Source organism: Ornithodoros turicata, chromosome 3 (assembly GCF_037126465.1).
Source record: "Ornithodoros turicata isolate Travis chromosome 3, ASM3712646v1, whole genome shotgun sequence".
NCBI classification, from domain to species: Eukaryota; Metazoa; Arthropoda; class Arachnida; order Ixodida; family Argasidae; genus Ornithodoros; species Ornithodoros turicata.
This window is the reverse complement of record NC_088203.1, coordinates 102,338,162-102,353,582: the sequence shown is the minus strand read 5'-3', so window position 1 is coordinate 102,353,582 and position 15,421 is coordinate 102,338,162. Positions and strand designations below refer to the sequence as shown.

General features: G+C 42.3%; 1 protein-coding gene across 6 annotated transcripts in view; it reads left to right on the top strand.

The window, feature by feature from the left end:
• LOC135389014 (histone-lysine N-methyltransferase SETD2-like) overlaps positions 1-15,421 on the top strand; it is a 45,539-nt gene that overhangs the window by 21,537 nt on the left and 8,581 nt on the right. For all 6 annotated transcript variants that reach the window (XM_064618931.1, XM_064618926.1, XM_064618927.1 and 3 more), the window contains 14 exons: positions 217-435; positions 935-1,356; positions 4,002-4,130; positions 4,224-4,275; positions 4,373-4,449; positions 4,753-4,954; positions 6,066-6,163; positions 6,240-6,387; positions 10,836-10,961; positions 11,067-11,177; positions 11,588-11,820; positions 13,343-13,508; positions 13,601-13,865; positions 13,949-14,069. In XM_064618931.1, coding sequence (XP_064475001.1) covers positions 217-435; positions 935-1,356; positions 4,002-4,130; positions 4,224-4,275; positions 4,373-4,449; positions 4,753-4,954; positions 6,066-6,163; positions 6,240-6,387; positions 10,836-10,961; positions 11,067-11,177; positions 11,588-11,820; positions 13,343-13,508; positions 13,601-13,865; positions 13,949-14,069 — 2,369 coding nt within the window. The remainder of the gene's footprint in view (positions 1-216; positions 436-934; positions 1,357-4,001; positions 4,131-4,223; positions 4,276-4,372; positions 4,450-4,752; positions 4,955-6,065; positions 6,164-6,239; positions 6,388-10,835; positions 10,962-11,066; positions 11,178-11,587; positions 11,821-13,342; positions 13,509-13,600; positions 13,866-13,948; positions 14,070-15,421) is intronic.

The following is a 15,421-nucleotide window of genomic DNA, read 5'->3' as shown; positions in this document are numbered from 1 at the left end:
AACTAGATCCTTGTAAAAGCTTGGAAATGTTACGAAGCATCCGCTCTTTCGTTCTGTTGTAAGTACATTACGCCAGAAATCACGTTTGATTCTCTAGGTTTGTCATGCCCTTATTCAATTTTGGTAACTAAATTTTGCGGACAGTGTAATTTTTAGCTTCGACGCAGTTTTTTTTTTTCATTTGAGACGAGGCAAAAAATTACTGCCTAATTTCAGAGCTCTCCCTCAAAAAGCCCGTCATCGCGAACGAGAAGAAAATCTCGATGGGCGGATGCAGAGCCGAAAGTGGTGGACGAGCCCTCAGTTACAGGTGTTGAGCACGCGGTGGAAAACACCTCCACCAGTGAGTCCCCCATGCCCCCTCCCATGCCACCCTCTTCACCTTCAAGGACTGCTTCACCATCGAGAAAGGACGATTCTGCGAAGCCCGAAAAGGTAACAGCATCTTTGTAGGAACTCTTTGAAGTGGAATGTGCACTCACAATTGGCCTCGCTACTTGCTGAAGATGAGAAGGTCTTGCTATACTATGTAAAACTTCACAACATTAAGAACAGCCATCGCAACAACCCTCACAAAATTAAGAAAGTATTAAAAGTTGAAAGAATTCAGTGTTTAGCAGCCCGTTTCATAAAAGGCAGCAGGGGCCCTGTCGGAGATGAAATTGCGTCACTATAGAGGGCTGTGATGAACTAGCGGTTCAGCAAAGCTATCCTCAAGTGACAGAATGATGAATTGGGCTGGGCTCCCAGAAATTCTAAACGCCACTTCCATGCTTCTTTGTAGTGGGGTAGGATTGTGCCCCCACAGGCCTGGGCCTGAACCTTGAACAGCTTTTTTTTCGTTGCTTGCGTGTTTGTCTTTGTTTCAACAATGGTTCTTTAGTATATTTGGTGATGGAGCACAAAAAAAAGAAAAAAAACTTCATGCCCAAAGGTGAAGTCACGCTGGCGAAGAAGCAGCGAGCTGGAAACTAGCGACAGCACGTCAGTGTCTCAAAAGTCTGACAGCCGAGCCCTACCGCCAGCGAAAGTCGCGGAGGGCAAGTCCGGGTCCTCGCGGATCAGGTCACCTCCCAAGGCGTCGTCGCCGCAGATCAAGTCCGCTCCTTCGGACAGTCAGCTCCTCTCTGACGGAAAGGCGGTACTCTCGCGTCGAGAATGCACTCCCCCGAGAGAGCCCGTGAGAGCAAAGAGGGAGCCAGAACCGCCCTCATCTCCAAGGGAGGTCTCCAGGACCAAGAAGGAGCACAAATCTCCCTCGCCTCCGGAGGAGCCGATTAGAGTCAAGAAAGAAGCAGAGTCTCCGTCGAAAGGAGGGTACGAAGAAATCGACGAAAACATCTACCGGTTTGAGAGGTAAGTGTGACGTGTTCTCTATGTAGTATCACACTTGACATGGTGTGCAATTGCACAGACCAACTGGATTTCTTTATCGAAGTGCTGAGTCGGTGTAGTTTGTACGCTAAAGGCATGGTGTGGTGTGTGGTCTGCGTTCTGAAGCATTTAAAGTAGCACAGAAGTCCATTTTTAACACTCTGTTTTCTTCATATAAAAAAACTGTTAAGTAGGCCAGTAAGATGCACCATGCGAAGTAATTTACACCACAGAGTCATAATTATCACGGAAATTGAATTTAAAATACGCCGCAAAAAGCGACCATGCGCAACGGTGGTGAAGAGCAGTACCAGCCTTTGATCTGCCTGGAACCTCGCGCTGACGCTATATGGAGAACGCTAGCTGATTGGCCTAGAGAAATGTTGTCTGCCACTCCGCTGTCGTCTGCTACTCCGCTGTTCGGGGTTCCGATAAAGCCTTTCTCGTTGCTCGGTAATGTTTCGGCCGCTCCTTCTATCCCCAATTCTCCGGGAGAACTGGCAAAACAGGTTTACGACGGCAAAGGGACAAGGTGCTGATCCCCACTGACCGACGAACCAGAACGAGTCTCCTTATACCGTCATCGGTGACGTGGCATCATACCTCCTCATCCTCGTTATAGCTGGAGTGGCGAGTTAAGGGCGAACGCGCGGAGCTATGTTTATGTGAGGTTTTTTCTGGGAAACAAATTGCACACATCAAAACCTTTCGCGCTACTCGGTATAATGACACACACACTTTCATCACATGTCTTAATCTGAAATTTTTTTGGATGGCCCTCTGTACTCCTTTAATGTGTCCTTTTTAACTTAATCACCTACTGTGTAATTTTCTAACTCATGCATTCATTGGTCACCATTGTTTGGTGCATCATGTAAAGTAAATTACTCATTTAAAAAAGGGCGATCGTATTAGATTTACAGTTGGCAAAGACAGTCACACCCCTGCGGTTGTTAATTACGAACTTTTTAAAGATTCTCCTGCGAAAGTAAAATGAAATTTATATTCTTCATTTCTGCATCCAGTGCTTGAATATGCTAGTATTCTACGGGACAATAACTCCTCGTTTTTAACCAGCAAAATTGAGAACATTAAAGATAACGCTGATAGATTTGTCTATTGTCAGCACAGATATGAAGAAAGTGTAACAGAGATTGCTGGTATGGGATTTGCTCTCTTTACGTGGATGTAACCGTAGTGTACATCATAGTCAGACTGTCCTAAATCCTTCCCCAATACTTATCGCCAGCTGTCTACGTCTGTAGCTTCAAGAGTTGGACCGTTCTGAAAAGGTTTCTGAAAATGTTTGTCGAACAGGTGTTTTCAAATGCTCTTTTTTGTCCGGGACGATATCGCAGCAGAATAGTCTGTCTAGAAATGTCGTCTCTGACATGAATGTTATGTTGAAACGATGAAAGAAGGAAGTCACCGAAAAGGTTAGCCAGCTGTAGGACAACTGTGTCCTACAGCTGGCTAACCTTTTCAGTGACTTCCGCCTTTCATCGTTCATTGTTCTTAGGCTTTGTGTGTTTGTCCTTACTCTGTGTTCCATCCTCAGAACATCAATTTCCACAAAATGTTACGTTGTTTTATTCTAACTCATAAAAAAAACAAGCAGCCAAGTAGGACGAGGACAGAAAAAACAGGTTGACACCACAACTGATAGCTTACAACCGACGAAATTTATTCTAAAAACAGTACAGGTTAAAAGTACGACAACAAAAAAGAGTTATCATGGGACAAAGAATACAGATAGGGAGTATAACTAGAGCCTGAAGTTTTAGGGTTTTACCCGATTCTTCCCCGAATTTGCACTCGAATTGAAGGTTGCCTCTTTAGGGTGAAACCCGATTTTTACGCAGCAAATTGCCCTCTCTGGGATGTCTGTAGGAATGCACCAACTTACTTGTTTGGCAGAAACATGCAGTTACATCACCGTTTGTACCAAACCGCTACAGTTAATTTGAATAACTGAGCTCGATTTCTCCCCCGATTTTAGCGTAATGGAAGTTTTTTCATCCGAATTCGCACGCATTTAGTGCACATGTTTATTTACCCGATTTTTGCCCCCCGAATTTAGAAAAAAAATATTTCCCAAAAACTTCAGGCCCTAAGTATAACTGCACCGCCAACCCTTGTTTTATTCTAAGTTGCATTGTTAGTTATTGTTAGAGTTGATGCCCCCTGTTGGTAATTATGTTTATTCATGTCATGTTTGTAACATTTTCCCTTCTATTGCCTTGTAGACATGCCTTCCGTAATGCCTTTGGCGCTGTAGGCATGCTAATAAATAAATAAATAATATTGACCCTCGACAAACATGTAAATGCATTCCCAACTTATCAATAAAGGGGAACAGAGAGTTAATTATTGCCCTAAAACGAAATAGGTGATCTTTTAGTGCCACAACTGCAAGCGGGATCTAGCAGCACACATGTCATAATGTAAAAAACCCAGAGACTAGGGAACACGAAGGGACAGACACAAACACGAAGTCTCAAAATTGAGACTTCGTGTTTGTGTCTGTCCCTTCGTGTTCCCTAGTCTCGGGTTTTTTTACATTATGCATCATCTTAACCAGCTCGCTTGCTTCCTAGCCATTTTTTCATTGACACATGTCATTACAGGAAAAAGTGCAAGAGCAAGAAGGAAGTGCGCCGCATGATCTGTGACTGCACGCTGACCAAAGATGAGAAGAAAAGAGGTATCATGGGCTGTGATGAAGACTGCCTCAACCGCCTACTTATGATCGAGTGGTAAGGTCGGGTCTTGCTACTGCGTTCGGTTAGCCTTGCTTTCTGGGGCGTCCTACCACGGAGCACATGGTCATCCCCTTTGATGTGTTTCAGTGGTTCGCGTTGTCCCATTGGAGATAACTGCAGCAATAGGAGGTTTCAGAAGGTACAAATAATTTTTGTTGCAAACTGCAGAGTTTACTTTCAGTTCTATATTGACTCTTTGGCTAATGCATTTTCGAACGTGCTCTCCCTTTTTTCAGAGAAGCTATGTGAAAGTGGAAAAATTTCAGACTGAGAAAAAGGGCTTCGGACTAAAGACCCTCGAGACCTTGGCCTCGTACGTTTGCTCTTTATTACACGTGTAAATGACATATGTGTTAAATTAGACACTTTTGTGATTAGACTACAGTGCCATGGATGTTCACTACACTGTATACTTCTCTTGTGTGTTTAAACATGTATGCGATCTCTTTATGTTTGTTTAGCGTGTTTGTGAGTTTAGAATTTGTTTAGCTTTTGCATAAGAGAATGTATATGTACTGGAATGTTCTTTATGTTTAGCAAAGCACATATTTTATGACTGCGTAGACAGACTTTGCAATTTTCACTGAATTTCCTGTAATGTAACATTATCAATCAGGGGTGCATTTGTGATGGAGTACGTTGGAGAGGTGCTGACCCCGGAAGACTTTCGCAAACGGGTGAAGCTGTATGCCCGTGAAAATCACCAACACTACTACTTCATGGCCCTGCGCGCGGATGAAATCATCGACGCCACTCAGAAGGGCAACGTGTCACGCTTCATCAACCACTCCTGTGATCCAAACTGTGAGACACAGAAGGTGAGCTTGGAATCAGTTTTGTATCTTCTAGATGCGTAGCGTGGTTGAGAGGGTGTTTATGAGAAAGGGAAGTCTAAGAAAAGTGTTTTTCTAGCTACATTAATGCTGTTGACTGGAAGAAATGACGCCTTTTCTGGAAACCAAAGTTTTCGTAGTAATCAGGGGAATGACGAATCAGACTAGTGATTAGATCATCATGGAGAACGGTGGAATTTTGAGTCATGGGCTGCAATATATATCATATGATGTTGAATTGGCAGTCAAATGCTGGACTTTGACATTCATTGAATGAATATTTGATTTCAAACCTTCAACCCTCATCACTGGACTGTAAATTAATTGATAAACATTGCACAATGAGAAAAGCAGATGCTAAAAATTGCAAAACTTGGCATTCAAACACTATTTTTCTGTTTTCACAGTAAGTGGAATCTCTTTAAACGGAACATGAAGGAACCGGGAAAACCTGTTCCGTTTATGGTATCTGCTTGAGTTCATTACTCTCCCAAATGGTGGCCCTTTTGCAGTGATAACTTGTGTTGATGAGCAATGATGGGTTTTGAAGTTGAATTCTAATTGCGGGCTTTGAATTTGAAATTGTTGTGATGTTGAATGATGTATGTACTATGATGTTGATACGATGTGATGTGAGTAAGGGCACACTATGATGTGATGTGACATATAATTAATTTCTAGAAAGGTGCTGACTTATATGTTACAAGCTGTAAAACAGCTGAAGCTGAAATCTGGTGATACCTTGCGAAAGTTCGGGAAAGGAGTGGAAAAGAAAAAAAAAGTCGGAAAAAAGAAAACGGCACACAAGGTGGCGCCACAGTGTTGATTGCAGTATTTACTGTTCATCTGTAGCTGGATAAGTAGCTTTGTTTGCAGCTTTAGCAAGTTTGCTTCTCTGGTTTTTCTAGGTTTTACCCGTGACATCCACATTGTGAGGCAAAATCGGGTTTTACTGGCTAAAACACGAGGCTCTGCATATACTTGTAGACCGTCTCAATATCCAGATCTTTGTACTTGCCAAAAATTTAAAATACCCAATAGACTTAGCATACTATGCACCTGGCCATGTTGAGGAAGGTTCCATTCTGTTTTTCAGTGGACCGTCAATGGAGAGCTTCGTATCGGGTTTTTCACCAGGAGACCAGTGAGGGCCGGGGAAGAGCTAACGTTTGACTACCAGTTTCAGAGATACGGGTATGTGTGCCTCATTGTTGTTTGCTCTCGACGGTTCTAGCGCATTTGCATTAATGCGAACCACCCGATAATGCAGCAAAGAAGCGCAACGTTGCTACTGCGAGTCGAGCAACTGCCGAGGATACATTGGGGAGGACAACAAGATGTCGCTGAAATCCGGAAAGAACGTTGCGCCCAAGAGGAAGAAGGAGGAACGCAAGCGGGACACTGTCGAGGATCTTGCTGTGAGTTGAAACACTTTGAAACGAGCTTGCATTTTTGGGAGGTGTTGCTGCAGCCGGATCTTGGTACGCATGATTCTGTGAGAAGGTGGACAACACTTTTATTTATTTATTTATTTATTTATTTATTTGTTTGTTTAATTAGTTAATTGCCCTCAGGGCCATGAGGCAATATGAGGGGAGTGGGTTAATGATTTGTAAAATATGTTTATACAAGCAGAATAGAATATATTTCCAAATTAGGTCCACAAGAACGAAATTGCAATTATTGAAAAAATCGCACACATACGTATATGGGAAGAAAAAAACAAAAAAGAAGGGTTTGAGTCTGTTAGAGAGCAAAAAGTGACAGCAGAAGTGTACAACATGTAGAATGAGCTTTGAGTGCTACGAGGGGGTTTTCTAGAGTCTATTGTAACAAGATCTTGCTGCAGTGGCGCCAACAAGGTGGTGATTTATTCAGTAGTCTACCTTTCAAAAATTTTCTTCAGCTGATGGCGGCATGTTTTGATATATTTGAGATTGAAGTGAGGTTGTTACCTGGATGTACTGTAGTCGGTACTATACTAAATTTTACGTTGCCATTTAACGTTGGGTGCTTGTGTCAGCGATACAATGCAGGTGGTTGGTGCTTTATGACTGAAGCGACTCAGTTGCAGGAATCAACCACAGGAGTTTTACTTGTTACAAGATCATGCATGCATACCAGAACAACCCTCTGCTAACATTTTATTTTTTTGCATGGCTATTTTTTTACAAAAACAATTTTCATGTAATAGTGGTGTTCCTGGCATGTTTAAATGCACTATTTCTGAGCAGTTTGTCTGCAAGATCTGCTTCCATTACATTCATGATACATAAATTGAAGCTGCAACATACTTCGGCTTGTTGCTTGATATAGGGGGATATGCTTGCAGAATAACCATTCAGGATAACATTCCCTGTGTCAAACGTCCCTTTGTCTTCTAATGTAGAGTTCACTAAAAATGTGTCGCATCTTCCTGACAACCTACTGATGCCTGCTTTAGGGCACTACTTTGTGTAACTTTCCCTTTGTAGTGTGACGCTGAAAAGCGATCAAACTTCTCGCTTTAATTCCAATCACAATAACTTTACAACCTACATTTGCTTTGCGCTTGCAGGGTTGGGATGTACAGGGCTTTCCCCAAGTATGGTTTCTCTTCCGCTCTGTAAGAAATTCGTTGGCACGGCAGACATAGACTTTTGTCAATCGTGCATGGAGTGCTGAAAATCCTGTAAAAAAAATTAGCTTTCTGAGTTGACTCAGTCAGTAATTTATAAAAAAATTAAGAACTGCTCTTTCCTGGACAATGTCAACACCCTATTCTGCCATTTTCTTCGGCAGTCGGGACATTGCTGACGATTTGAAATTTCTTAAAGGGGGCATACACTAGGAAATGAAGCCGTCGAAATGCATATTGTGCTAATTTGAAAATACAGTAAAATAAATATTGTGACAAAGTTTTGGCTGCTACAAAACTATGCAGACCTGCATGCACACAATGCCTAACAGGCAATATAAGGCCACTGACAATGTCGAGAGGTCTGCGATTTTAATTTAAATTATTTCAAGGACTGGGTCAACTGGCAACTTTTATGTGAATGATTTGTCTTCCTCCACTATATGTCCTCCAGCATGTAGTGTAGCACCCAGATGCAATTTTTATTCATTTTTGTTTCGTTATAGACCCCATACTGTGTTTGGATATTTATAAAACCATAATATAAAGCAGTCTGCTGTGAGGAAGGGGGCTGCTTTTGGCCATGCATTACTTATTAATTAGTTACCTACTTACTAATTAATTACTGATGCAATGATCACCTGCTAATATTGTAATTGGGTGCATTTCTTTTGGGTACATGTTTTGACAGAAGTGCAAGAAAATGTAAAGCATGTTGGTTCTAAGCTACCACAGTGAAGAACGCACAGACACGGACAGGTCCCTTGTCCGTCAGTGTTTTTCTGTGCATTCTGTGCTGTCGTATGCTTTGACAGTAGCTGCCATATGTGTTGACAATACTGTTATGCCATGTGCATAGCAAGACCACCACTCCATTTGAGTATTGTTCCCAAGAGGTGTCGTTTTACAATGACTTTAACATGGCACATTCCAAGCTTAACAGTGCTACTGATTTATGTTGTAAAAATGAACAAATTCTTGCCCACACAAAGAGCTAGCGAGTTTTGTCATGAACTGAAGGTTCAGTACAATACATTTCTTTCTTTTTTTTTTAATGCATGCCCGACACAAACGTATCTATACGAAGCTTGAACGAAAATAACTATCTGGTAAATCCTACTTGAAATGGAAACAAAATGTTCTCATGCGCATCAGAAACATAATCTCGCAATATACAGTTCGACTGAAATTTGCGTCTTCCGATATTTGTCGTGCTCTCACATGCTACTTGAAGTCCGGGCGAGAACGACGTCCTAATTCGGGACCGTTTCTTTGCAGCTTCCGGTAATCTGGACTATGAACGTAATATACTGCGAAGGTTCCCTACGGTTTGGCCACTGGTTTCTAAACAAATGTCTGAGGTAAATGGAAATTCTACGTTGATCCACGTACACTCGCCCATATACGGACGTACCACACGTTGCCACGACGACGACCTGCACTTGCATGCGCTGTTGCAAACACGAAGAGCGGCCCTCACAACGCAAACAAAAGTTACAGCCTCTGTTTGTCGTTGAGCATTACCACACGCGACATTGAAGACGGTCTCTCTCTAGGCTCTGCTGAACATGATCCAACATGACAAAACTACAAAGTTTCTCTGTGTGTGCTGTGGCAAAAATTTGTACCCCCATGTGTTCTCGCGTAAAGGTGACCCATGGGGTGTTTTTAGGTAATGGGGGTTGGTTACATAGCGTCAACGGGTGCCCTTTAGTCAGCGTCATCTTTTGACCAGGAATAACGTTTCAAGCCTAAAAGTAAAGCAGATACTGATAGAATTGTGAGGCCCCATGAATCAGTAACCTGGGGGCCACCTGCTATGTGTGCCTATTTTCTTCTTTGTTGCGTCATTTTCCCCATTTTTTTCTTTTCTTTTTCTTTTTTTCTTTGTTTGCAAGGGAAGGCAAAGTTATACATGCCACAAAAGACATGATGGGAAGAACAACGACGGACGAAAAACACAGACACATTACCCGACTGTCTGTGTTTGTCGTCCCTCATGATTGTTTCTGTGACGTCTTTTGTAGATTGTGCCCAACTTGTTCGGATTCGCGCTCTGTCTGATTATACATGCTTTCCTCTCTCTTTTGTGTTCCAATAAGCGATAAAACGTGATAATAATGGGTAATATTTAAAAAAAAGATTGAGAGAAGGACTGTGCAGTGCCTTGTGTGCCTTTTGTCTGTTCATTCTTACAGCCTGAAGTTTTCTGCGAAATATTTTTTTCTAAGTTCGGGGGGTAAAAATCGGGCAAATAAACATGTGCTCTAAATTCATGCGAATTCGGGTGGAAAAGCTTCCACTATGCTAACTTCGGGGAGAAATCAGGCACAGTTGCTCAAAATCAACTGTACTGGTTTTGTGCAAACGGTAATCTAACCGCATTTGCTGCCAAACGAGGGTAGTGTTCATTCCTACAGACGTCTCAGTGAGGGCAATTTGCCGGGTAAAAATCTGGTTTCACCCTGAAGAGGCAACCTTCAATTCCGGGTGCAAATTCGGGGATGAATCGGGTTAAACCCCAAAACTTAAGGGTGTATTGGTTCTATTCATCACCACTCAGGTCCATACTTTTTTTGCCTCATAAATGGAGCAGCGAGGCTTTTTTGCCATTATTAGTATATGGTGTTTCACAATGTTTTGGTCACAGGGGCTGAACTATAGGGGATAAAAAAAAAAAAAGAATAAGCTTGCATCCAAATGTGTGTGTACGCATCTTTATTCTGCTCTCTGTGTCCCAAACTCTAAGAAGAACCTAAAAATTGAAATCAAAATTTTATTTATTTTATTTATATATATATATATTTAAATATATATTATATTAATATTAATTATAATTAATTAGTATAATATATATATTAATATATATATATTTAAATTTTATTTTTTTTATTTATGAAATTAAAAATTTAGACAATTCATGGAGAGAGTACAGCTTGGAGGCGTCTTGTGTTTTATATATCCGCACATTTATCGCTGCTCCAGCCCATTTGGTGTGTACAAGACCTGATGCAGCCAGCAGAGATTTTAGTTCCACATGCTCTTGCACTACGCTTGTGCCAAGATAGGCATCCAGCGCAATATTGTAATTTATTCCTCCATCTAGGGTTCTGTCCTGTACGTCAGCAACCAACCATTTGATAGCACTTGACTTGTCTCATATGCATTACTCTTTATACAGGGGGTTTTGAACACACGTGGTTTTCACATTCTTTTTTCCTATCTTTTTCTTTCTTTCTGTTGTACCAGATGGAGGAGGAGATTGAGAAGCTAAGCGGAGGCCTTAGGAACAGGGAACATACTCTCGTACTTGCTCGGCTCATGGTTCGAGGAGAAGACATGGACACTCGACGTAGACTACTTGAAATCATTCAGGTATGAGTAATTTTGTGTGCGGTCTACACTGCAGTGCATTTGAACTGAGCTCAGTGTTTACATTTTGTTTTTGTTTGTTGACATTCTGTTCTCGTCGTCTGTTAGAACACAACAGAAACGGCATGCCTTCGCCTGTTTTTGGACTATCATGGCTTATCGCTGCTGTGGAGCTGGATGGTGGATATTCCTGAGAATGAACTCTCGTTGAAAGGAGAGGTAAGCTCGGTCTTGTAATCTGTGTGGACCGACAGAAATAATAACGGAAATGTAAAGAAACTGCAGCAGTCACTGGATCAAGACCAGTAGAATAGTGTGTCCAGTTTGACAATTTCTGAAAGGCAAAACAAAAAATATTTTCGAAAAAAAATAGCTGCAACATTGGACATCCAACAAAATGCCTTTGAATGCAGTAGCTTTATAGGACTATCTTCCACTCCTTTGCGTTCCATTGTGCCATCTTTTGCTTTCTCTCTCCTCCTTTCTGCACTACTGTTATGGACGGACCTACATGGCTGTTGACGATAGTGGGCCCTATAAAGCTATCACTTTAAAATACATTTCCGTTCTCGTAAACAAGCACGTATTGTGAAGTCATAAAGTGCGAGCATACTGCCGCAATTCTGCAGATCCTCAACGTGTTGAAGGCACTGCCGGTTCCAAACAAGACCATGGTGAAGGACAGTAAGGTGATGGCTGTTGTCCATCGGTGGGCTTCCGAACTCTCGGAAATGAAGGCATCGGGGAAGGTGGCTCCGGCAAAAGTTGAACGGGAAGCTGACGAAAAAGTGGATCGTCCCAACAAGAAGGCGAGGCTCACAACGGATGGGGATGCTGGCCAGGACAGTGATGCCTCAGAAGGGTGAGTAAGACCTCACTTTCAGTTCAGCACCCTCAATAACATACTGATACCCATGTTGAAACCCATTTTCACCATAAATGTCTGGAGTAAGCTCTCGAACCATATACAGGGTGTTCAAAATTAAGCTTTCACGAGCGCTACGCAGACACAGCGATGACAGGAAACCGGATAACTTTACGCTACTTGTGTAAGAAACAGGTGCTGCTAATTATGCAGCACCTGTTTCTTACTCAAGGAACAGAAAAAGTAGCACCAGTTTTCCTTTGTTCGCCTATTTATAAGTAGGGAGTGACCTTTTCGTGTTAAACCCGATTCCGCCCGGTTATTCCCCCCCCCCCCCCCCCCCCGAATTGACCTCCGACCGACGGTGACACGATGGACGATACTGTCACTCGAACTACAAGACAAGCGCAGAAAGAAATGCTGGACAAACACGCTATGAACTTACAGCACAACATGACAGAGTTGGCGAACACAGCGTACTTTCGGTTGTCAATTCGACTAGCGGCATCCTGCCGTATTTTGCCGGTAGGGTGAGCGGTAGTGACCTGGATTTTGCTTCCCTGCCGTCGCCCTTTGCGCAGTAGATGAATGCTTCTTTCGTGCTTGCACAACGCAGTGACAACGTCAATATCAGCTCTACCGGGAGCCTATGTGACCGGCATAACATTTTGGTAATTCTGCGTTGTTTGAATAACGTTATGAACGTTCCCGCAATTTGTGCACGCACAACTTTTCAGACTTTTTTTTTTTGGCAAATTATGCGAGTACGGTAAAATATAATGAACTATCTCCTGTTTCTTTGACGATTACCAATGTTACTGTCTGTTTACAGTTTTGCACTATTCTTATTTAGAGCCTGAAGTTTTAGGCTTTAACCCGATTCTTCCCCGAATTTGCACCCCGAATTAAAGGTTGGCTCTTTAGGGTGAAACCCGATTTTTACCCGGCAAATTGCCCTCACTGGGATGGCTGCAGGAATGCACTAACTTACTTGTTTGGCAGAAAAACGCAGTTACGTCACCGTTTGTACCAAACCGCTACAGTTAGTTTGAGTAACTGAGCCTGATTTCTCCCCGAATTTAGCGTACTGGAAGTTTTTTCACCCAAATTTGCACGAATTTAGTGCACATGTTTATTTACCCGATTTTTACCCCCCCTCGAATGTAGGACAAAAATATTTCCCGAAAACTTCAGTCTCTATTCTTATTCTTACTTTTAGTTTGTGTTACTGTCTCTTTTGCATTACATTCTGCTGAATGACTTGCTTTACATTCAGTTTTGTCCCTTATGTAATACGTAATGCCCTCTTGCCTTTAAAGGACAAGTAAATGAAACTGAAACTCTTAAAGTTTCCTGGAGTAGTGCGTTGGATGGCTAGTTTCTGTTTCTGGATCGATAGTTGTGTTAGTACAGAATTACAAAAATGAAGTAACATAACAAATGCGGTTTCAGTTTAGCGGGCATTTAATATGTAATGAGGCTTTGAACTGCTAAATGAAGTATGATCCGCCATTTCAAGGGCTGGCACCCAGTCGAGGTCGTCTTCCACGCCTGTCGTCTGTTCACCAGACTCTACACACACAGACCGAGAAAACGGGGAATGCACTCCGGTTCAGACAGGGAAGGTAGTTGAGGACCTGTCGCAACTTACATCGACGCTTTTGGATTCCTGGAGTGAACTGAAGGTGTGTGATGTTTTTTTTAGTTACCGGAAGGCTACTGAAAGGTGGTGCCTGTCTTAATTTTTTTTTTTTTGTACTTCTTTCCGCGTGTACAGGAGGTCTTCAGAATTCCCAGGGTAGAACAGGAAAAACGTAGGGAAGACGAACGGGAGGCCGACCGTCGAGAACGTGAGCGGAATCGCAAGAACAGAGAGCGGGACACCCGTGACGGTCGAGAGGGCCGAGACAGGGAACAGCGAGACAATAGGGATGGACGTGATAGGGATAGCCGCGACGGTAGGGATAGCCGAGACGGTTGGGACAACAGGGACAGCCGAGAGAGGTGGCACGACTCGCCCCCCGTGAGGGATTGGCGTCGAGGTAAGTGACTTCCCTGTTGCCGTGCCGGTGTATTTGTCGAAGGGGGAAAGGGTTAGAACGTGCTGCTGCTTCTTTCTTGTCAGATCACGACAGGTCAGACAGGAGACGTTTTTCAGCGTCACCGGAACGTCGAGAAGAAAAGAAGTCGTCGTACGGGCGTCCTGATCGTCGTGGCGACGCCAGCTTCTCGCCCAAGAACAGAAAGTAGGTCTCCCCATCTACTTTTGAGATATGGGGTTTTCTGTGAGTTGCTGCTAGAGAGGACCACAGGGACACCTTGTTCTCTTGTCGTAATTAATATTAATGTGCGCGTACTTTCAGCTAGTCTCTGTTGTTGTTCTTTTGTTACGTTTGACGTAAATGTACAGAGCTTTCCGGTGTAAAGAGACAGATTGTTCACACGTGTTAGGAAGATACAAGTGATAGGTACCACCAGAAAGATACCAGTGAGAAGTTTTGCCACAGATGTGTGGGATGCTGAGTAGTCCATGGTTCCCACTGGTCACTGAAGCCCTTGAATACCCTGAATTTGAAAATGACGTGTGACACGTGACAATTCCCAGAGCTCCGGGTTCAGCTCTTGAGCCGAATAAAGATTATTATTATTATTATTATTATTATTATTATTATTATTATTATTATTATTATTATTATTATTATTATTATTATTATTATTATTATTATTATTATTATTGCATTTTCAAGGTCCGGAAAACCCTGGAATATTCCCACAGTCCTTGAAAACCCTTGATTTTGCTTTTTTTATTATTATTATTATTATGCTTGTGGAGCTGTGAATGCAAATTCCACTTTTCCAGAGTCAGAACTATAGCTTTGAAACCACAGGTGTTAGCACTCATTGCAGTAGGAATCAGCAACAGAAACGAGAAGTGCATGAAATGACCTGCGCCTTGTGTCGTATTAATTCACCTTCCTTTCTATCCATGATCTTTACTGTTCACAGTGATCAGCACAGTCACGTTTGTGAAGGGATCACCATTGTGCAGTCCCCATGTATTTCCTTGCGTGATACCTGTAGCTTATAAATACTTTTTGTGAAATGTTGAAGCCCTGGTCATAAACTGTGCTTTACATCCCTTGCAAAACGATGGCTGAGCCTTAAAATGTCGTTGAAAAACCCTTTAATTTTTGTTCCAAACTTCAGTGGGAACCATGTTATCGTTTAAAAATTCCCCCGAGTTTATTTCTGCAATTGACAAAAGAGGGCTAGAAAGACACTTACTCCCACACAGTGTCATTGGCATATTCTACTGTCATCTTAGGCTGCCTAGGAAAATCACTAACGTGTTTAAATTAACTGTATAAGGCACGTTTACTAGCATTGAAGAAGTTCACTTGATGTTTCAAAATTGTAAACAGCTGCAAGATGAATTTTGTAACAAAGTTGATGACAATGGCAAGGAGCATATTGGGAATATTATCATTATATTATTTAATTTATTTTCGCGATTCACCAGAAAAGAACTGGATTTGAAAGACTACCCTTCTATGATCTTAGCATCTTTTCCATACTAAACAGCCTTTTCCTTTCTTGT